This window comes from Accipiter gentilis, chromosome 18 (genome assembly GCF_929443795.1).
Source record: "Accipiter gentilis chromosome 18, bAccGen1.1, whole genome shotgun sequence".
NCBI classification, from domain to species: domain Eukaryota; kingdom Metazoa; phylum Chordata; class Aves; order Accipitriformes; family Accipitridae; genus Astur; species Astur gentilis.
This window is the reverse complement of record NC_064897.1, coordinates 12,124,935-12,149,094: the sequence shown is the minus strand read 5'-3', so window position 1 is coordinate 12,149,094 and position 24,160 is coordinate 12,124,935. Positions and strand designations below refer to the sequence as shown.

Below are 24,160 nucleotides of genomic sequence, written 5' to 3'. Positions count from 1 at the left end.
ACCAATCTCCCATGGGGACCTTGGAAAGTCATGGTCTTCCCTCTGCCAGGAAATGTCCCTTTAGATCCTCGGCCCACTGGAAACAGCCACTTGGGTCTCCCAGCCTGCAGACCCCCCTTCTTGTTTCTCTCCCTGCCTGCTGACCCTGTTCTGCACACCACAAAGCTGTCTCCCCTCTGGGTGTGTTGAGCTCCTCGTGGGCAAGGAGCCTTCCTCCCTGATGCCCAGCCGTGAATAAGCTGTGGATGAGCAAATCAAACCCTCTATATGTCATAAAACTTGTGTAATTTTGCATCTTCATACCTGTAGATTAGATGTGGCTGGTAGTGCTCATTATCATCATCAATGTTTCCCAAATCTTTCCATTAGGAGATCCCAGTTTTGGTTAGAAGGAAGTGAAAAAGGTTTCTAAAATGGGATGTGGCAACAAATTTATAAAACTGGCCAACTTCTACTATCTTTGACTGAAGAAGTTCATGCTAAATGTGTGTCCACCTCAAGCTGATGCCATGCCCACAACCCACAAAACATTTTTTCACAGTTTTCATGCTGGTTTTTTCCCACATTAGAAGTATTTTAAGTGTCCTGTGCATTCAGTGTCAAACTGTTGTGAAAAACACATGATTGTTGTCTCTCTTGTGATACACCCAGGATGTGAAAAAGAAGCAGGCTCTTCCATGTGGATCTATGTTCTACTGGGAAATCTTCTGCGTGGAATAGGTGAAACTCCTATCCAGCCTCTGGGAATTACATACATTGATGATTATGCCATTGAAGAGAATGCTGCCTTATACATTGGTAAAATAAATATTGGGGGTTTTCCTAAGGGGTTTTTCACCAGAGGAAACTGAGTCATTCTGAATAATGGAATGATTGTTATTGAGTTAACTTGCTCTGATTGTTTTGTTTGCATAATTTCCAATATTAAAGTTTATTTAACAGTCGTGTACACTCAAGGGACCAAGTTCCCCTTTAATTATACCAGCACAGTTCCATTATCTTAATTTGAGGAAAGAATTTGACCTTAGGTTCCTGCTGTTACCCTAATCTTCCTAATTCTTCTGGATGTGGACTGCTGAGCCTCTGTGCACATTCAGTTCTCTGGAAAGTGATAAAAAACTTATACTCTTTTAAGCACTTTAAATAGAATTTCAGCAGGCACTCAAAGCATTCCCTCCAGATTCAGGTAGAATTATAAACAATAGTGTTAAGGCTTTAAAAAGTTGGTATCAGTGTTCTTGTTGTGTTCATTGTCTGAAGACCTCTGCACATTCACCTGAAATATTACCAAAAAATGCTTCCCCATCAGCATCTGGTCTTGACAAGTTTCCAGTCTGGCAAAAGGCAAAACCTCAGGTTCTCTCTGTAAAAGACTCAGTCTTCCCAGATTTCCAGATCAATTTTGAAATTCAAAATATTCAGAAAGTTTGGCTGAGGGTGTATTGAAACATGTTAATATTGGGTATCAAAGCAAAGTGATTTTTCAGCCTACTCAGGGCCCACCACAACTTAAAGTGATCGGTTAGCTTAAATAATTGACATTTGCTTTCCAGTTACCTTAATCTAGTCAGCTAAAGAGTTTCTAGCAATTATAGACTGGTGCTGCTCTTGAGTTTAGGCAACTCAGTTCCCTGACTTTTTTTCCTTTGGGCTGAATGTCAGTCTTTAATTGGATGATAACAAAAAAAGTTGAAGTATCAATGTAGTGGCAGAAATTTTATTGTTGGCTTTTTTCTTCTTGAAAATGTTCTAACTTGTGTAACAAACGTGCCAGAGAGCAAAGGTTGGCTCAGTATTTTAAGACTGCATCGCTTGTTACCCCTCACATGTCACACTTTGCTGTTAGGTACAGCAAGAACCAGTGCTCTTTTTAACTCAGAAGTGTAACAGTCCCCTGTTTTCTATTGCAGGCTGCGTACAGACAGTTGCAATTATAGGGCCAATATTTGGCTTTCTTCTAGGATCCCTGTGTGCCAAACTTTATGTTGACATTGGCTTTGTAGATCTGGGTAAGTCAGAAAACTCAGATTTTAAAAATTCAGTCAGGCTCCAAAATGCCTATTTTAGGCCAAGATCTAGTTATCTTGTAGGCATAAGGGGCTAGCGGGGGTAGAGCAGGCACTTTATGAAATAAAAAGGATGACAGCAATGCAATGCCCCGTGCAGAAAAGGCTAGCAAGAAGGATGGGTACGGAGGAAGTAGGAGGCCTGACTCTTCCTCAGCTGCAGCAGATCTGGTGCCCCCAAGGAGATGCCCCAGTGAGGAGGCTCTGGGGGGGACAGCAGGCATCACGCGGAGGCAGGACTGAGGCTCAGGATCCTGCCTAGAGCTGTGTGCATGTGTTTTATAGTTCACTGTCATTGCCTAGAAAAGCAGTCTTGCAATGGGTACCAGGGTTCCTGACTGACTTCTTCCTGAGAAAACACCTTCCACCCCGTCTTTCCCTGGCACTTTTGTGCAGAACAGCCTGACTGGGAACAAGTGCGTGGCCACGCGGACTACCTTTTGTCCTGGGCCTTGCAGCCTCTCTGGGGACTGCGACCAGCATGGCTGGGGACCCTGCGGTGTCAGGGGAAGGCTGCCGCTGTGTCGCAGGAATCAGTGAGTCCTTATCGCCTCCCCACAATTGCTCCTGTAACACCGATAGAGTCACGCAGCACAGCTAAACCTGGCGAGGTGGGGGGGACTCCTCTGGAGAAAGTCCCTGCAAAATCACCTTCCTTGTTATCAGCAAGCATTCTCGAAAAGTGTTTATTTGTTTCTCCTTCTTTTGACTTTCTCCAGACAGTGTAACAATAACTCACAAGGACGTGCAGTGGGTGGGAGCCTGGTGGCTGGGCTACTTAATAGCAGGTGTGATTAGCGTCCTGGCCGGCATCCCCTTCTGGTTCCTGCCAAAGCACCTCCCAAAACCAGAGAGCAGAAAGGACTCCAGTACCTCCTCTGAGCAGTCAAAGTTCATCACTGAGGATAACAAGGACCAACACAAATCTTATCAGCAACAAGTGAAGATTGCTGAGATGGCAAAAGGCAAGTCACTGGAGTTTCCTTCCTGACCGTTGAGTCTTTCTCTCACTGGCTCTTATACTTTAAAACTTTATACTGTCTAGGGCCACATTTTAATGGCCTCAGAATTACTATTTTTCCCTCAAGTGTCACTCTCCACCTATCTAGTATGCACAAAAATGGTCTTTTCATTGTCCCCTGGACCTGCTTTGCATGCAGAATTTCTCCAGCTGAGATTTGTAAAATTACACTAGTGGCCCAGCAAATATCATGAAACTCTGCAAAAATTTTTCATTCACAGATAGTGACTGTTGCAGAAGCGGGGGTCAAAAAAATTCTCAGTTTTTGCTAAAACTTTTTCCTTAAGGTCATTCATAAGAAAAACACATACAATATCTGATCAGAATAGGGATGGGCACAGACCAGATACAGTATTTTAGGAGGCTGTCTGGATTTAGACACAAGCTGTTTTGCACAATTGCATTTCCTTGTCCCTACTTTGCCAAAAGCATTTTCCCTCAGTACTTGAATCTGTAACTCAATATGTCTGTGCTTACTGTCAGCTGTGCTGAGCACCCTCTGCCCCCAAATTAAGCTAAAAGATGCTGTGGCTGTTGAGGACACATAGAAACCAAATCAGTCCTTGTTTATGATCAAAAGAAGATATATAACACAAGATATCTCTTCTGGGAAATTGATGCTTAGTATTTTGCTCTACTGTTCCCCCATGTTCCTCCCAATGGGGAGCAAGTCTTAGGAGCATCATGGAACTTCATGAATTCCTTCTGGAACGTTCCACAGTCATTCTTTTGAAAGTGCAAACATGTTGCAAAGCATTATTCACAGCAGTTTTTCTCTGGCCTGGTTGTCATTTCTGCCATTTTGTCTTGCAGACTTCTTGCCATCACTGAAGAACCTCTTTGGGAATCCTGTTTACATTCTGTATTTGTGTGCAAGTATCATTCAGTTCAATTCTTTAATTGGCATGGTGACATATAAGCCAAAGTATATTGAACAACAGTATGGGCAAACATCTTCAAAAACTAATTTTGTTATAGGTAATGTTATATCTGCTTCGTGACATCTTAAAAATGGACATTTTAGGAGTGGCATATACATACATATAAGGAAAATTTGATTTTTTTAGAGTACATTTATTTCTTCTCCTTCCTTCTCCAGCTTTAAGTAGTAGCTCATAGAAGGTAAGTTATGTCATCTCTGCTTTAGGACCAGTTAGCTCTGAGTTTATCTTTGCAACAGTTACTGCAAAAGTTTACATGATTTGATACCTTATTTCCCATTTTACTGGAAAATTGAAAAATAATGTATGTACAGCACAAGAGAATAATTAAAAAGAGAATTAATTTTAAAATACTTTACATAAATTTGTCATCAGGCAGTTCTGTTCCCTTGCTGGCTTCCCATTTATTTCAATGAAATGGAGATCAACTCAGTGAGTGCTAAAGGACTGACCATAAAGTAGCTGTGATATTGCCAGTAATTTACTTTCTGAAAAGGTTAAATAAAAGGAAGTCAAAGTCATATTAGTGATCACACAATACATGCATTAAAACCCTAACATTATCTGAGTGTGATGCTGGTGAAGGAAAAATAGGTATTTCTGCCCTAACTTTACCTAAGAGCCTTTCTCTGTTGTGAAGTTAGTCTCACAAGCCCTCCCGTACAGCACAAGGGAGAGAAAAGCTGCTTCTGCATTTGGGTACCAAGGTGGACATTTTTGGAGATGTCTTCAGGACAGTGAATTTCACTGCCCAGTTGCTGAACCTGCCTACAGGCTTGAGTTCAGTTCCTGAGGTCCAGGGATTCAATAGCATTAGACAGCAAAGAGGTTTACATCTATCCAATACAGAGGGAACTGCCTTGTTTCAGAGCAGCATTAGTTGCACAGCAACGGCGGTATATATATGCAGAAAAGCTGTATTGATCCATTGTGCTATGTTAATTCCTTAAAGATAGAAGCTGGAATTTCCTGGCACGAAACTCCTCAGAGCAAGGAGAAATCTTCAGGCATAGTCGATGGCCAGAGAAAGTCCAGAAAACAATCCCTACATTCAGTACAGTACTTCTCATTATATTTAAAGATTTTCTGGAGCTAAGCTTTCAGGTATGTGCAAACTGAGTAAGGATTAAGATCCATCTGATTTCACAAAGCATAGGGACTATATCCAACAGAGAACGTGTGATGGCTTGGCTAGGGAAGGATCCTGGCTGAGTGGCCATCCCTGCAATAAGGTGTTATACCTTCCTCCTTTTGCTTTCTCTCCCAATCCACCCTTGCTAAGAAAGCTGAGGGCTGACTAGAACTAGCGGTGTCTATTTCCCTTTCCCTATCTCTTTTCCTATTTCTTCTTCTTTTTTTTTTTTTAAACAATTTGTATCACAATCCCCACCCCCCCCCCCAATGCCAGTGTGAAGCAATGGAGTTACCTGTAAGGCTATGAGACAAAGGCACAAAGAAAAGGGGGGCATAGGATTGGGCAGGCAGAGTGCAGGTACTCTCTGGTGCATCACACAGCTCCCAGTTCCAATCCCAGTCCTCTCTTACAAGCAAAAGAGAACAGGAAAACCTGGTATATAGGGACTGTTAATTTACATGTGCTACATTTTGGATGCTGCTTCTAAATCCCCTGAAGTACAATTTTCATGTATGTGCAGAGTGAAAAATACCACCCCAGGGGAGCTTCCTGAACTGTGTCAGTAACTGAACTGGGCTCAGGTACTCAGCCAAGATACTGACTCCTGGGTTCGCTAGATAGAATAAGGCTTTTTCTAACATCAAACATACCTACTAGCATCTCTTCTAAGCACTGATTTTTTCCATGTGTATAGGTGGATCAAACACTGACTTAAGCCAGAAATTTAAGGTATCCCAGTGCACTTTGTAGCAGGCAGATTAGACTCTTAATGTCATAAATTGGTGATTTATACCAAGTCATTTGAAAACATGTTGTAATACCTCCAGTCCCGTGAGGAAACTTCTGAAACTTCATCTGCTATATGAATACATGTATGCTTTGGTACTTGCTAATGTTTTGGAGGCTCGCTCAGCATGGTACTGCTACACATCAGCATGAATTAAAAGCTGCAAACCGCATGCACGGCCCTGTGCAAGGGGGAACTAAATGCACTGGAACTGGCTGGTAAAGATTGGAAGATCATTTTCAGTAACAGTGAAATCCAGAAAAGGACATCTTGTTTGACTGTGCAGTATCATTTATGATGATCTCTATTTACATCTTTTTTGCACGTACTGAACAGGATTTTTTTTTGGTCTTGTTGTCCATGTCTACCCATATGGACACTGCTTTGAGCAAAGTTGTCCAGGTAAGGATTAACAGTCACCCAATTTTACATGTTTCCTTCAGTGCTCTTTCACTTGATTGCCTGAAGCCTGATAGAAGAGAGCCCATGGGGTATACCCATCCTTCTGCTGTTGCAATACTCACCTAAGGGACCATTTCAACAACCAAAACCAGAGAAATTCCCTAACTCTCCTGGGCACGGACGCAATGACGTAACACTGGCTTTCTCCCTCTCGGAGACTTCTCTAGGGGATTATTGGTTTCATGGCTGAATCAAAACAGAAAAAGCAGGTCTTGCTCCAGATTGCATACCACTGTAGGTAAAACTGAATTTACCCTCCAGGAATGAGTCATTCGGGCTCCTCCTGTCTGTGGAAAAGGGAAGGAGAGGAGCTGCCCTGGAAAGCCAGAGTGGGGCAGCCGTAGAGAGTGGCCCCCGTTCCTCCTACTGTTGCTGTATGGGTGAAGGACACAGGGAAGGTCTATAGCAAAGCCCCAAACTGTGCAGTGGGACGGTGGTTGTCCTGGCTGCCCTAAGCAGCACAATGCCCTAGGTGACTTGTCTGTGCCCAGTGCAGCTCTTGTGAGAAATAACCCTAAAAGTATTTAAATTAACACTACAACAATCCCTCCACTGACAAACGAACTGTAGAGAAAACCACCTAGCTCAAGAAATTGGAAGATCATTATCTAAACTTTATACATAATCTCTCTATCAAAGAACTAGCAAAGAAACCTTTCCCTGTGAGGAAGTTTTTAAAAGCAGTCGCAGCACCTCTGTAGGAACAATCCAAGTCTGGACAAATAAAATGCTCCGACTGAAGAGTTTTCGTATTTTGTTGCTTCATCTTATTGCTGCGGCTGGTTTTGTGGCTGAGGGGGATAGTCCATTGAGCTAGTGTTTTCATTAATACAGATTTTTCTGTTTGATTTCAGGTCTTATCAACATTCCTGCTGTGGCCTTTGGCATATTCTCTGGGGGACTGATCATGAAAAAATTCAGAATCAGTGTTTTAGGGGCTGCAAAACTCTCCCTGGGATCATCTTTCTTTGGTTACCTTTTGCTCCTCTCATTATTTGCAATGGGCTGTGAGAACTCAGATGTGGCCGGACTGACCGTGTCGTACCACGGGTATGCTGGGAAGGGCACATTTCAGCATAAAGTGCTCTTGCAAACCGAACTCCTTCCTCATTTTATTCCACAAAGTATATATTGTTGGAAAAAGAATGACTGACCTAAATAGGCTTCCCAGAAATTTGATTCGATGTGGTGGAAGCCGCTCCATCTATTCCAGTGGGCATTGTGTCAGAACCCTTTCGTGATTGTTGCCTTCAGCCCAGAGGCGTTTGTGCCACAAGTGCAGATTATTTTTCTGATTACTTTTTAATTATTATTGCCATGGGACCCATCCTTTGAGCCTAGAGATTTCTGGAAATGTGAGGAGCTCAGTAGGGAGGGTGACATTCAATTAATTGTTCCTTGCCTCTGTGTGCTGCTGAACAGCCCATGGCATTTAATAGCCTCTGAACCCAAAACTTAGGGATTGATGGATTAACCATGAGTTAGCCATGATGTTAACCATGAGTTACACCTGAGCCTAGCACTTTTTGGTCACTTTTGCCCATGCTATTACTCTGTAAAACTCACTTTTTGGGAGGAGTTTCCAGCACCAACTCCACAGCAGCCCCAGGAACTGCTCTGCTAGTGACTTCAGCAGCAGCTGGCTGAAGTTGACAGCTGTCATGCAAAGTATCAGACCCTCAGTTTGGATGAATCCCATTCTGATAATTTCCTCACTAACTTCTGCAGTGACCATTTCCCATGAGTAACTCACTCCCCTCTTTGCCACTGGAGTAATCAAACTTTTTTGTCCAGTTTTGTTAAAAGGGCATCAAGCCTCAGATAACTGAAATCTTAGAAAATCTGAGAAAATGCATGAATAGAAATTGTTAGCTGTCCCCCTTAATAAAGCAACTACTATCTCACAGTAGGTGGTGTGAAATTGTGAAAACCTTTTGATAACAGAGAAATAAGAATTTATACTGCTGCATGGATGTGAAGAGACAACACCTTAATGGACTACAGACAGAAGGTCTGGCCAGGTGCGCCTGGCAGAGAGCATAACCCATGATTTCATAATGATTTCTTCCACATCTGCTAGAAAACATCATTGCAATTTCTCTTTTTCCCCAGAACTAAACAGATGACTGATTACGAGCAAGCCCTGTTTTCAGAGTGCAACTCAGGCTGTGCATGTTCCAAGAATGACTGGGACCCCATCTGTGGGGAAAACGGAGTTACCTACATTTCTGCTTGTCTCGCCGGCTGCCAAGCATCCAACGGCAGTGGGAAAAACACCGTAAGACAATCTTTCATGTCCATATGTGATGTGGTAGTTTTCCTAATACAACCAGTCCTGTCAGAGTAAGTGGATTAAAATTCAGTCAGGCATGTCCTCTCCAGCCCTAAACTCCTCAGGATTTTTTAGCAATCACCACCCACATTTAAAACTTTCTCAATTGCTGTTTCCAGCAGAAATCCCAAGCAGAGAATGTAAGAGGGGTTTTTTCATCGTTGGCAACCAAAACTGTTTAAAAAACCCACTAAATACATTCATCAACAGTAGGCACTTTCTTTATAAATTTCTCCTTCAATGAACAAGCCTCTTCCTTTTGAAAAACATTTTCCAGTTTGGATTTAAACTTTCAGCTACCCAGAAAAGCATGACGTGCAATTCCTGAACATTCACTTCTCTGCTGGTTAGGTTATCGTACACTTTTGCCTGCTGTCTTCCAGGTATTTTTTAACTGCAGTTGCGTGGGAACCTTGCAATCTCCTTCACAAAGCTCCTCAGCTGTGGTGGGACCATGTCAAAAAGGAAATGAGTGTCCAAAAATGTTTCTGTATTTTCTGGTAATATCAGTTATCACTTCATATACTCTGTCAGTAGGTGGCACACCTGGATACATACTGCTTCTAAGGTAAGAAATAATTTCTGCTAGCATTGCCAAATGTTCTCAGGGTGTTTCAACATGTGTAACTGGGTCTCCCTCCCGCCTAGTATTGTGAAATGTTTTCAGCTATGCAAGGTGGCTTTTAAAATTTTTTTTTTTTTTTTTTTTTTTTTTTTGAAAGGCACCCTCATACCTTGACAATGAGTTTTCTACCACTGAAGCAACAATGTGCTTATGATTATCTCTACCAGCAATACCTTTCTGGTTTTAAACATGCTATTGGAGGCCTGGTTATTTATATCAAATTCCACTTCCCTTAATGCCTTTTACATTACCAGAATGGTGTTAAATGGCCTCCATGCAAATGGAAATTAGCTCTGCACGTGCCAATATGTGTACGTGTATGCTTATAGGTAGCCAGTTGCTATGGATACCAATGCACAGCTACACAGAGGTGATCTAACCCAAACCCTCCATATAAACTCAACTCTTCTCCTCTAGTCCATTTTATTATTCCATATAATTGTTCTGTCCCAGATTTCTCTCTTCAAAACAAAGACATTTAGCATGAGATGGTTGGTTTTTTCTGTCATAACAATCATGGGTTTATTAAATGCTTGTCCCAAAGGATTGTTCCAATATGTATTTAGCTGCTGGAACTATTTGTCCATCAATGAGTGTAAGCTTTTAAGCTAATTTTAGAAAGTGCAAAAGGAATATAATACTTCCAGCAATTAATCTGGATTTTGGTCATCTTCTCGCAATTTTTGGATTCTAAGTGCTTCTCTGCTTTGTTTTGGAAAGCTTTCTTCCTCAGTTCCTCTTTCCAAATTATTTCCAGATGGGTACATTCTACTTCTTATACAAAACAACGGTTAATACAGTTTAACTAATCTTTATTATTGTTGTGTTTTCTTAGCCCAAAATTCTCTTTGTTTTTGAATGAAATTTTTTGGAACAGGCCCTGTCTCATTGCCAGTGTCTATATCATGTGGAAAAAGCCAGTGCTATAACTGGCTGATTACAGGCTATATGGAAAAAACTAAATAAAGAAATGTAACTTCAGCTATGGTTCCAGCACAGTCCTTGAACCAGAATTAATATTCACACAGAGACTTTCAGAAATGGTTGAGGTGAGAATCCTTCACTGCCCTCCACAAACACTGCCAGTAAGGCATATGCCTTACACCATATAAGCTCCACAGCTTTCCCCACCCACCTTGTAGGATTACCATTGAGTACTGCAAAAACATGTGGCGTCTCTCTCTCCAAGGAGTCACTCCAAGAATAACAATCATATTATAATCCATTTTAGACAATTTTTACTGAAGATTATGCACCATTGAAACTGTCCATGCACCAAGAGGAAGATGATGCATGAGTTGAGAGCTTGTAGTAAAGCCTTCAGGATTTCTGCCAGATTGCCCTCTCTGGTTGCTTCTGACACAGGGGGATTTTTTTTGTTGTTCTATAAATATGGGCATAGAGCTATGCAGGGATGCAGTTTCCTTCCCCTTTCCCTCCACATGATGTCCCCTTTCTATCCATGAAACATATGATAGAAAATGTACAGATATGGTACCACACAGGACCTTGAAACCATTGTTGCCATGCTCAACCTCCTGCTTTCCATCTTGTCTCCACTGCAAAAGTGTCTGGGAGGAGACATTCATAGCTGAACACCTACGAGCTTAAATCATACAGAGTTGTCTGCGCTTCTCAACCCTAAGAACTTGCTCTCAGGGGACTTGATGCTTAATGGATTTATTTAGAAAAGCTTAGAGGGGTTTTCAGTAATGATACTAAAACATTTAGTTATATGAAATCAGCAAAACAGCTTTATTGGTTCTGCTCCAGAGCTTTTATTTCTGTTGAAAATCATATTACTTTGAAAGCCATTTAACTGAAACTGGGAAGCTATGTGTTTTTCTGCTGGATTGAAGCACCCAAATCTGATGTGCAGCTAAATAAAACATGTTTCAGTAAGTTCAATTCTTCTTTTTTTTTTCCCTCTGCAAATGACCTGTGGGCACAATTCCACTTTAAGCTCCTGCTTGCTTTTCTGAAATCCATGACTGATTGACTTTCCTTGGAAATCTGTTTGAACTGAAAGTGTGCTTCTGTTCCCAGAAAGAAAATAAATGTCCTTTGAAAACAAATAGTGCCAAGGTCAAGTTGCAGAATTCATTAAGTATTTTTTTCCAATTACCTGTTTTTAAAATTATTCAGTATTCTGTCCACTCTGATAAGATACCAGCACTTACTTAAGCAAGCTGATGTTTTCAGATGAGCAGATACAGTTGCACCTACCATGTAACACAGATACAGTTAAATTCCTAAAAGCCTATATGATTTAGTGACATTTATTTCAAGGGTTTACATAAACTAAATCATTGAAATATGCTCACAGCTAGTGACCGAGCCATTTGCTGAAATGTCTTTTTAATGGTATTAGACTAATCACAATTACCAAGGGACTTGGGAAAGCCCTGAAGTTTTGGAGAAAAAACCCCTGCAATTCAGATAGCTGTTGTTCAAGTACAAGCTATTAATACCAGGTGATTAGGCAGTGAAAAGGAAGTCTCAGATCTCCCTGAGAGGTTTGGCTATCGCTTAGGATTGCAAAGAACTTGTGTTTCCGCGCAAAGACAATACAAATGCTCAAACAATTTTTTTTCCATCAGAAAGAGATGATTTTTTTTTTTGGAAGGATATAAATCCTATGGAACACATAGTAAATACCCAGTTATTGGTTTTGTTTTCCACTTTTTGCTTTCTATGCCCTCACATTTGGTTAAAAGGACTTCTAGGTTGAGGCTTACTTGTGTAGCATATATGTGATAGTAGGGTAAAACACTGTTCTTCCAGCTCAAAATCATATTACATTCATGCCTGCATGGATGGCAGTGCCTATATAAGCCACAATATAACAGAATGTATGATGATAATCCATGATCAGGGCATTAGAGAATAGAACACTCAGATTACAAAATGAGATGCGCACAATGAATTTTTGACCATGGTACTTCGGTGTTGTTTTCCATATATGTCCTTCATGTTCTTTTCCATTTTCACTAAATTAAGGGAAGATGACCCAAATATCATTTACAGTACGGGTTCTTAATGCTGTTCTGGCAGCTACATTGGGAAATCATAAAACATCACTGGTGTGTGTTTTATGAGAGTTCTGCAACGTCTTTACTATTTTTATAGAAGGTATTCCTAATTACATGAATTTCTGCAGAAGCTGAGCCCATCCAAGTTCAGAGCACATAGACTAGATCTCCAAAGTGCTATGTTTATCCATAGAAAGAACTGAATTTTAGTCCTTTTTTTTTTTTTTTTTATTTTGAATAGAATGACTGTGACAACAGGGAGTTTTATCACTTACCATAACGATACATGTGTTACCACACATATCAAGCACGTCCCAATTTAATCTTGTGAGTGGGGCTACTCACATGCTAAAAGTAAAGCATACACTCAGGTTCTTGCTGGATTAGGTATTCTAATAAGGAGTCTGATACATGCTGGGTGAAGTAGAATACTTTAGCAGCTGGTGAGCTTAGCAGCAGGTGAGTCCTACTAATTTGAGTGGCTCCATATGCACACCACGGCTAACATGGATGTGAAAGGCAGCTGTTCTCCTGCCCACCATCTCCACCCTCCTAGAAGAGCCAGAATGACGACCCAAGGCTGGAGCAGGGCTGATCTGGAGCCAGAAGGACTGATGTCTGCGCTGGGCCCCCACTGCAAGTTCAGTAAAGTCTCAAATGGCCAGAGAATGGCTTGGAGGATTTACCTTTATAAGAGGTGTGATCCTGATCCTAGATACGCTGCGAGGAAAATTGAGTGGCTAAATACTGGGTCATGAACCACAATTTCAGAAAGTGTTTAACTGAATAAGACTATACAATGATGCATGATTTCACCACCAATTTTCTTGTTCTGCATTAGTAAAATCTAAGTGCTGGTATTATCTGAAAGTGAACTACCTTCTTAAAATGTAATATTGAATATAGATGTTCAGAAGTCCTAGATACTGTTCTGATTTTGTCACATTATTTACATTGTGTTAGTAAGTATAAGGAGGAAAAAGTCACATTTCTTTCCTTCTTGCTTTCTATTTGTGTTGAAATTATCTAGTCAATTCTTTATTTCTATTTAACACCTTTTTTTTTTTTTTTTTTTGTTTAGATGCATTAAACCACACTTGAAATCATTTGCACTTGGTATCTACACCCTGGCAATAAGAGTACTTGGTAAGTCCGGTTGTACTCTTGGGTCTATTTTAATATACTCCTGGCCAATTATTTATTCTTGAATTAAACTTTGATTGTTGGAAAGAACGGTGTCTAACTGACAAGCTAATATTACAAGATCTTTTAAAAAAGTAGGAAAAGGGTTGGAAAAAGGAAGCAGCTTTGTATTTCATAAATCATATAACTGTATCTTAGGTATAATAAAAATATACACGGCTAACATCCGTAGAGGTGACAAGTGATCCTTTGGACTATGAAGCTAACATCAAAATTACTTGCCTCTTCTTATTTAACAACAAGCATAGTAGAACAGATATGGCTCAGAATTTGTGATCATTTTTCAGTCATATTTTCAGTAGTTTCTAAGGGAATTAATCTAAGTACAGGTGTGCCCGAGGGCAGGGTTCACTGGAGCCTTGTGGTAGAGCCATCTATAAGTTTTCTCTAAAATCAGGGGTAACATGAGATGTCAATGAACTGGAAACTCTAAAATCCTCTAGGTCTTCATAGAAAAGGTAATCGTTAGCAAGCAGCAAGTCACTTATTTACATAGACCAGACTTAGATGAGCTGGATGAGGCGGATGAAATGACATCAAAACAAGATCTGGGGTCCTTTCTCACACCTTTGCAGGCCAGGATTTTCCCTCCAGGCTTACTTTCTTCTTCAGCAACCATGGATGCCCCCCCCCCCCCCCCCCCCCCCCAGGTTGCACAGAGTCCACAATGTCCCCATTAGCACCTGAAGAAAGGCTTCTCCTTTCCATCACCCATAAGCACTGCAGTAGGTTTGATCCTGCCACGGTAGGATCTCAGGATACTTGCAGGATACTTGTAGCCCCACTACAGGCTCCCAGCCCCACTGTCTGTCACCCTTCTGCCCCCTCCCCAACCAACACACAGGACATCCCCCAGCCCCAAGCTGAACAGACTCCATCGCTCTCAAGAAAGGAGAAGTAGGTTCTTTTTTTTTCCCCAGAGGGGTCCTGCAGGGTGAGGAAACCAAGCCATGGCCAGTACTCCTTCTGCTGACGTCCACAGGCTTTTTGATGTCCAGCTGCGTTTCCTCCCTGCCCCGGTTCCCCACAGGGAGGAAAGGGCGGTGTGTGCCTCAGCAACATAAGGCACGACTTCTCAAACCAGCAAACAGTGTGGAAGTGCCATTGCTGTTTGAATGTATGATTTAATGTTCCACTTGAACATGCCTCTAGATCAAAACTGATCACCCGGGAAAGTAACCTTCTTGCCTCTATTTATGTGTTAAATTCACCCAGCGGGAATTCCAGCCCCAGTGTATTTTGGAGTGGCCATAGATACCACTTGCCTGAAATGGGGAAGCAAAAGATGTGGGGGAAGAGGAGCGTGCAGACTCTACGACGCCAGTGCACTCAGGTAACAGCTCCTCTCCCTTTGTTCCTTAACTTGTGTTCTTTAAGTACCTCTACTGGCACTGGTAGAAGAATTTCTGTCAGAAGATGTGAGTGAATGATTTGATGACAAATGAAAAGAGTCTGGCCAGCAATATTAACAATAATGCTCAGGTTTTAGCATTCTCTTTTGGTTTAGTCTCTTTGGGGGGAGCAGGGGGTGTCATCTTATTTTGATATCGGCTGGAAATATTTAAGTCACTTTATTTTTTGCCAAAAAGACCATTCATTTAAAACCTCGATTTTATGCTAAGGCTCCCCCCATTTTTTAAAAACTCTGCTGTGAGAGTGTGTGTGTGTGTAAGTAAATAAGTAAAAGGGCTGTTAAACCTCATCATTGCTCCATGTTGGAGCTGGACAACAAAAAGGAAGGGAAGGGTGCCACGAAGCATGCTCGGCTTATCTAGAGACTTAAGTGCAGTGTTGTCTTTATCAATTTATTGCCAGAGGAGAGTAATTATCTGAACTGCATTCATGAAAAGCATTACCAAAAATGGAGAATGGAGTAACAATGGTAAATAGAAAATGAGAGAACAGGTTGCCCTTCCCCCCACCCCCAGGGAAAAACATGAGAGGAAGGTACATCCTGATTTGCAAATTTGAAGAAAAGAACAGAAGCTCACTTGAGACTCATTACTAATAAAGCATAATGATGTTATTGTTGCTGCTGTTGTTGTTACTATCATTATGCCCATAAAGCAAAAATGCGATCAAATGGTCTGGTATCACTGGTACTGTTTATGAGGCAAACAAAAAATAGATTATCTGCCCTAGAAATATTAGTGTTATTCTCACTGAAGCACATTGGGGTGGAGGAGGATGTCAGTCAATGCCTGAGACACTTTCTTGGCCCCAGACCACACAATACCTGACCTGGGTGATCTGGCAAGCGCTCATCTCCAGGATCATCACCTTGCTTGAAGAGCTTTCTTACTCAGCCTTACCTCATGAAAATATGAATGTGTCCTTGATGCCTTCTAGTCGTATGTTGCCTTTGAAATAGGCTCTGATCAATCATTTCTCCCTCAGGTACGTGTACCTGGGGCTGACTTTGGTGTTGGGCACGGTGTCCATTTTCTTCAGTGTTGCTGTCCTTTGGGTTCTCCGGAAAAGGTCTTCTCCACAAGATGAGACCCTCTCAGCCAACGGGGAGAGAGGCACCTGTGGGACAAAGAGCAGGAAAGATAATTTTGTTAATAGTGACCGTTTAATTCAGACAACTTACTGGCCAGAAAAGGAGACTAGACTTTAGGAAGACTGAGATCTCCACCATGACTTTACCCTATGAGTGGTGTTCCAGGCAAAAACTCATCATCAGTGAAGCGGTATCTTAGTATCCACCCCGAAAACGTTCACCTTTGTGTAATTTTCACTGTAAACAACAAAAGCACAGACAACCATTTTAGCACACGTACAGCTCTGAAAACACTGCTCACCATTTGTCCAGCCGAGTCAGGGCCACTCAAGTGAGGGGATTTGTTATGGCTGGGGAGGTGCAGCTTGCTCCCTTGCCGAGAAGCCAGTTTTATGGCTGCCCCTCAGCTCCTTCCCTCCTTGTCAAGCTGCAAGACCTGCTGCTGCCCCTCGGCTTCCTTCTGTGTGTGAGGGGTAGTGGGGAAGCTGCAATACAGCTCCCTTTGCCATGGTACCAGCACAAAAGGAGCTGGTGCACGAAACCCAACTTGGCAACCTGGAAGGTGCAAGGATATTCTGCACATAGCTCACCTTTGCAAGCAGTGTGGCATGGGGCAGGAGGAAGGTGGTTTGCTGGAAGGACAAATCAGCTACAGGCTCTGGGCATCTCCTGAATTCAACCCATAACACTTAGGACATCAAAAGTTGTGGTTAGGGATTCTTTTTCAAGTAGGTCTCTTCTAGCACAAAAATAATAGCAATAGAAGTTGTCATTGCAGTCAAAGAGACCACAAGAGTATCATCCAAAGGAAACTGGAATAAAAATAGAGCTTTTTTAGGTTTCCAACAGTTTCTTGCTACTTGCTAGTACCTGGTGTACTGAATAATTCCATGCATTTTATGCAATGTAATAACACCAAGATACATATGATTTATTTTTTAAAAAGCTACAACAAGACAGCTTGGGAACAATAAAATTAATTCAAAGACCAGGTGATTTGGGACTTTTAATTTATTGTATTTGCTAGCTGAAACTGATATATGTGTCATAGTACCCCTTTATATATCATTTTTGCAGTTTGACAATATTTGGTGTTAAATAAATTTGGGGTGGGGAGTACAATGGAATGCTGTTTAACATTGAACAAAATCTCAAGAATGCTTGCACTGAAAAAGATAGTGACAGAACCACTACAAATGATGTCCTTTAAAGCAACTAGAATTTTAGAGCACATGATGAAAGGTAGGCTTCACCCTTCACCATGGTATTGACAAAACAAACTCATATCACAGGCATCACTTGCACCTCAGCAGTGACTGTAGGTACACTGCTGCCTAGCTGAGCTTGCAGGTCAGAGGCAGGTGTGGAGCCTCTCCTGTGTGATGCCTGAGGAGGGGCAGATGTATAAGAATGGGATTCACTGAGCTTTATCAATGATAAATGTTTACAGTGTGCCGTTAGGGAGCTACCTAATCCATTCAATAGGAATACCCAGAGGATGTTGCTTAAGCGCCAAATATCTGCAGAAGGTAAGGATTTAAAGCCATCGCTTGAGAAAATGCAGTTGTCAGAGGAAGGACCAATGCCACCCACCATTTGCCACATGGGTGAGTGTTCAGACAGTGGCCTGGGCTATGGGAGACCCGGTGCCCTGTCCCAGCTCTTTGTCCTCCCAGGTGAGTGTCGGAGGCTACAGGCAATGGGGTACTGGAGAGCTGTTGCTGTTCACTTTGCCTTGTATAACTGGATATTGAACTAACTGAACAAAATTAAAATAATTGGAAGGTTTGTGAATATGGGGGTTGCTGAACCATTATGGCTAGGGTGAATCACAAAGATTGGCATTCCAGTTTAAAGGTCTCATTCATACCACATCATCATAAAACCAGCAAAAAATGCCAAACCCCATCAGCATCCCAGAGTAAGAGAGATGCTTGGAGCCTTCCATAGTCTCCTTGGGAGGGCACTTTTCATAGCAATTAGCTGTCAGATGCAGTGAGAAGAAAGGAAAACCCAACTTAAGTACACACTGGGATAAAAAAGGAGGAATATCTGCATTTCACTCGATGCTTGATGTTGTACGCATGTCAAATAAGTGGGATTGTTTCCTAAGTTGCAAATCAGTCCCAGCAGGGTTTATGGCAGGGACATTGCTATTCAGCAATGCTGAAGCTGTCACGGAGGCAGTTCTGCAGATGCCCGGCAGCAAAATGGCCAGGAAAATTTACAGGTTTACAGAAGAAAGAAAGAAATTAAGAGAAATAAACATATCCTACTCTTATTCAGAAAGAAACAGGGGTGGGGGGGGGAATCAACTTCTTGCATTATCACCTAAGCTTATGTATGTAAGTCTGTATCTAGTGAATAATTCTTTTAGAGCATGGGCTTTCCTTCCATACCCCACTTTCTTTGCACATGAAAGGAAGAGGAATACTATAAAAAAATTTGTTTCAGTAAGTATTATTTTCATTATGGTTTAAAAATGAGCACTTTTTTCTCTTCCTCTTTGGCAATGATAATACTGTGTTACCAAGCACATATATTCCATTCCCACTTTGAAACATTTTCTAGTCTGCTACTTTATTTTAATACTTCAAGTATTAGCATGGATGCATGGATGAGTGTCTGACTAGAGATACATATTTTGAATTTGTTATAACAGATGAACAAATGGTGTCAGCACAAAGGGATTTGGACCTGTCAGGTTCTTTCTACCAGAATTCTTCATCTTAAACTAAATCTGCAACTGGTACTGTCTCACAAAGGTCAACAAATTTAGATTTCTTTTCTTTTCTTTTTAGAATTAGAGATATTAAACCACAGTTGAGAGACTGCAAAGAAGCAAATGCCTTTCATTTTCAAAGGTGAGACTGTTAAAAGAATTGGCTGAGGAGATTTCCCAACCATTGATATCAGCCCTTGAGGTCAGAATGGGACTCAGAACCTTGTGAAGTAGTACCCAGGGGCTGTATGCCATGTAAAATGGTATTCATACTTTTTCAAGTTATAGCAAGAACCCTAACTGGCACATAAGGGAGAAAACAAGGGTACCAGGCCATAAAATGCTGGTGCATGTGCAACCAGGCCTAGGGCACCTGAGCCAGTGCACAATTTCTCTTCTACTTCCCAGCAAAAAATGTAACTCTCAAATGATACAATATGTCTTACGTAGAGGAACATAATTTCTAATCATGTCAGGAAGGAAACCGAGGAATTCTAACAAATTAAGGTGGGGAAAAGATCAGGTCAATAGACTGTGAGAACAATGCATTTGATCTATAGCTCATGCCCTTCCAGCATTTGAGAGGAAAGAAGCATCAGTATCTTCAGGACACAGACAGTAGAACAGGTATCCCATCCTTGTGCCACTATTAAATTGCTATATACGGTCCTGTAATCTGAGGGAATTGCCAAAAGACAGACAGCAAATAAATGGTGTGAATGTACCAAAAAGAATAAGCTGAATAATGGTAGGCTGCCTCCTTGATGTGCTCAAAATAATGAGTAAGATGATTGATGTATGAAACAACTATTGTAATATTTTTAAATAGCAACATGATTATTATCATCTCAGAGAAAACATTGACATTACCACTTCGGCTACTTTGACTGTTGATGTCACAACACAGATTAACTATTTGAAACATGCAACTTAATACTGCATAACACTGAAAAAAAAAAGTTACTTCTCTCTAGAAGCTATGAAGTGCATAGTACATAGGTGCGCAAGTAGCTAAGTAAGTCACGGGGGTATTTTATAAGTATTTGTAAATAGAGAACCATTATTGATAATCATGAGAAATATGAAGAAAGTGATCACACTTGTTTAACAGAAGAAGAGCATGGGAGGATATTGAAAACTAGCAAGTAGAGCATAAATGAACAGAGGGAATGTTTCATCTCACCAATAGTAGAATTATGGGGACAGAAGTTTACACAGATTTAAATAGTGACTAGGTGAAGATGAAAAAATGTATTGAAGGTTCCTTAAAGTGTAAAGACCACCTCCAAAAGTCCCAGGCCGAAAAAAAAAAAAAAAAAAAAAAAAATAAATCCCTGGAGAGTGAAAGACAATATGAGAAAGCATGGTTATGGGTAAGACTACAAGGATGACCAATAGCAAGAGAGATTAGGGCTGGTTAGTGTGGGAAAAAAGATAGCAAAATGGAGAACTGTAAGTGGCATGAAAGGTATTGCTAGGGATCAGCTGCTCAGCATCTCTTCCATGACAAGTACTAGGGAGCACCAAACTGAGAAACTAGAGGGGATATTCAAAGCAAAGGAGTTGGCTTTTCACGCAATAGATGTGAGACTTGAGAAATCCTCACAAAGATATTTTGTATATGTAGGTTCAGAGGGAGTGGGTCATTAGGTACCTGCCTTTGCCTCCTGGTTCTGCTCAAGACTTCTCTTGTATTTTGAAATTAATTGGCTATTGGGAGAACAGCAGACATATCATACATACTGTTGACTCTCGCTTTCCCTAAGCATCCTCCCTTGGCTATTGTCTGTCAGGGCTTTGAGGGCACTGATGGCCCCAAACTGCCTCTGCTGTGACCCACCTCCATTTCTGCCCATGGGCCCCAGAGCCCCATTTCAGCTCCAGCTTTCACACACAGTCCTCATGTGAGCCATTTTGGAGGTCTGCATGAGCCGAGCCCTCTCCTGAATTATCGTCTGGGTTTTCAGGATTGTCGTAGGGCCTGACTTCTTAACTTGCCTTTGGCTGATGGTCACTGGCCTGAGGCTGGGACCAGTAGCTGTTGCTGCCTCAGCTCTGCTGGCCCTGATGAGGTGCTGGGTGTACAACCTGCACCGGGTTGGCCTTCGGCTACCAACTCGTCCCCACTCATAGAGCAGCCCCTGTCAGCAAAAGCCTTTGCGCTACAGGGGTCATAGGTCTGACTCAGGCTGGTTGTCTCTTCTTGTACCCTGGACTATTGTTAAGTAAGTGCTGCAAGAGGTATTTCTTCATCCAGTGCTAATCAGTCTCTGGAAGAAAGAAAGTCCATAGTAGCTGTTAAATTCTGAGACCAATTTGAAGGTGAGGCCCTTTAATGGTGATTTAGAGTGATCTTACTTAAGCAAAATGTGGTAATATCATCAGGAGGTCAGTTAACCAACAGTTCATCACAGATTAATACAGTTCATTGAATTTTTAAGAGAGTAAATAAGGAAAGGATTTAGTGGAGAGCAAACAGAGCACCAGCTTGATGGTGACCAGGTCAGGAAACTTTCTCTCATGGCTGTTGAGCAAGGTAACTTTTTGGAAGGTTGTTGTACGTGGTGGTAACCAGAACCCTCTCCTTGATCCCATGATGTTGGCACTTCTAAAAGAAGATGCTGAGAAATGGACACTGGTTTAGGAAAAAAAAAAAAAAAAAAAAAAAAAAAAAAAAAAGTAAGTACTATGCAGACAGCAAAAGTCTGTTTATTTAATTCTGCAAAGGTAGACTATGTTTGAGTGCCTGGAATTGAAACAGGACAAAACTGCATTAGAAATAAGATAACTTTTTTTTTCACTGCAACAACTGTCTTTGGGATATTATAGAAGTTTCTGTCATGTAGTCTTTACATCAAGACTTGACCATTCTTGTAAAAGATCTGCTCTTGTGTAACAAGACAGAAAAACAGCTTAGTGAAGTTGTGTTGTATATAATGCCAGGTATTCAATTACTTGAACCATAATATTTTTTTCAGTCCTTATATCTCAGGTAATATCCCAGACCATGTGAAGGTGATGGGGGTTTTGTCCTGGGGATTTCACCTAAGTATGCATGTTTTTCATTGCTGTTATGCTGTGATGCAGCATGCTTTTGGACTAGCTCCTACAAAGGTCTAAGTATTCTCACCTATGAATGACTTACTTGCACGTCTTCAATTCTGCATCTGTAATAACTACTCCAGACAGAGCTGCTGATTAAGACTGAATGCAAAGAGAAGCTGTACAATCAGCATTAAGCACTACCCTTTGTATTTCAAATAGAACAATAAGAAATATCATTAAAATAGCACATCCTGATCTACTTTTCCCCAGATAGATACATGATGCAAATCTATGAGTTCTTATGAAAGAAAAAAAGCTCCACAGAACAGTGGAAGGAACATGTCCCAGACATTAAGTAGGATGGCGACACAAAAACAGCGTGTCAGCATGCTTTTCTTTCTTGTTAGCTCTCCAACAACAAGCTGAAACTAGGTGTGCTGAAACAGGAACACCAAGAAACCTTTTCCATTATCATAAAGGTTTGTCACGTTCTCAAGATTCCTGTAGTATCTTAACATTTGCTTAGCTGTACACCATCCCTTTTACTTAGTTCATTAACTAAGAGTTAAATTTTGAAATACATTGATTTTCTTTATTTGGGGATTAGTGTCCCGAGAATAAAAAGGGCTCTAATCAAAGCTGTCTACTGCAGTTGGCCCCTGCCTGGCTGACTGCTCCCTGCTACTGCTGCTCGCCCCTTGCAAACTGGTGCCTTGGCAGCCACTTCTTCTGGTGGGAGTCTGCTGCCACCCTCTGCCTGGAGGAGTCTGCAACCAGCTCCTGCGGTAAAGGTGATTCTTAGCGTGTCTTTTGTAAGGATTGTTTTTATTCTCAGGAGTAATCAGCAATTACTGATACCTCAGTGTTCTTATTAAGGGGATTTTTACTATCATAATCCAATTTTTCCCATGAGTGTAATTTACAGTTATATAGGAGGCCTTGGGTGAAAAAAAGGATGAGATATGTCTTTTTTCAGGTGTGAGACCAAAGTCTTTGATTTGACTTCAGTAGTTTCCCATTTCCCATTCTGGTACTTTTGGTCAACAGTTTTTGATTCAAAAAGTCCACTTTGAATGTCAATGCTTCCACAGACAGCTTGGACAACAGCAGTCTGAATATAGAAAATTCTTCTCATCCATACAGAAAGCAAAGTATAAAAGATATTTTAACTTCTGAAAAGTTATAAATTAATGGTATATACAGGACTAGAAAAAAAACCAGGAAGAAATTGCTGTGTATTCGTATGTTAGAATGAAGTAATCAAAGGAATATTTTCCCCTTTCACTATATGAAAAAGAAAGTAGCAGTTTTTCTATAGGTTCTACTATTTCCAAACTACAGAGTACATTTAGATCTGTGCCTTTGCATATTTTTAGGATCAAAAGGCAAAAAAAACCCCGTTGGGTATGTCTGCTAATACATCTGAAGACAACCTGAAAATGAAACCTTGGGAATGCAAGGCTCTATCAAAAAAACACTGTAAAAAAAAGAGGGTACACTTATCTTGACATAGTCAGAGCATAATAGTGGAGCTTGTGACACACCTTTGAAGAAGGACGAGGACACAGGTGTTTGAGTGTATGTGCCCTTGGTGGAACATCAGTAACCATACAGATTAGCAGAAGTATGGTATGCCATCCTGTAATAAAGAACAATAAATAAGGGCCAAGATGCCTATCTTGTCACTAGAAAATGTCAATCATGGTATAAAAAAACCTTCTGGAAATGGATGGTTGATGATTTATGCCACAACAGAACATGAAGAATCCCTGCCTCTGAGAAGAAAAGGCCCACATCTGTTGTAGGACCATGAATTTCGACCTCTTGCATGTAGGTAATGCTAAGTACATGATCGTCTGACTGTGAGGATACGATTGACTCTTTTAGATTGCAGGGGACAGTGGCGTTGGGTTTTTTTTAATTCAGGCCTAAATCTGATGGATGCAATCATAACGTAACGCCATGGTTTTTCTTTGCAACAACAAATGAAGCCCCCCTTGACCATGTTATTGATCACTTAGTCATGGAAAGCTAAAACCAGTTCTGCAGAAAAAGTTACAAATAAAAAGAATCAATAAAATAGCAAGAAAAGTTTTCTGGAAGATTATGGAACAAGTTATCCTTGAAGCCATTATTGGGCACACAATGGACTGGTGATTGGGAACAGACAGTGTGGATTTACCAAAGGCAAATCAAGGCCTGACCAAGCCGGTTGCCTTCTGTGATGGATTGACTGGTTTGGTGGACAAGACCAGACCAGTACTTGTTTACTGGGACTTCAGCAAG

General features: G+C 41.1%; 1 protein-coding gene across 4 annotated transcripts in view; it reads left to right on the top strand.

Annotated features, from left to right (window-relative positions):
* LOC126047609 (solute carrier organic anion transporter family member 1C1-like) overlaps positions 1–24,160 on the top strand; it is a 58,932-nt gene that overhangs the window by 9,290 nt on the left and 25,482 nt on the right. Inside the window, exons 7-16 of one of the 4 annotated variants that reach the window (XM_049821441.1) lie at positions 652–720; positions 1,911–2,009; positions 2,786–3,031; positions 3,901–4,065; positions 7,267–7,462; positions 8,525–8,690; positions 9,128–9,312; positions 13,483–13,547; positions 14,820–14,937; positions 16,002–17,047. In XM_049821441.1, the coding sequence (XP_049677398.1) occupies positions 652–720; positions 1,911–2,009; positions 2,786–3,031; positions 3,901–4,065; positions 7,267–7,462; positions 8,525–8,690; positions 9,128–9,312; positions 13,483–13,547; positions 14,820–14,937; positions 16,002–16,224 (1,532 nt within the window). In that variant the 3' untranslated portion in view covers positions 16,225–17,047. Of the gene's footprint in view, positions 1–651; positions 799–1,910; positions 2,010–2,785; positions 3,032–3,900; positions 4,066–7,266; positions 7,463–8,524; positions 8,691–9,127; positions 9,313–13,482; positions 13,548–14,819; positions 14,938–16,001; positions 17,048–24,160 lie in introns of those variants that run through there. The other 3 variants (XM_049821438.1, XM_049821443.1, XM_049821440.1) reach the window with 3 other exon arrangements.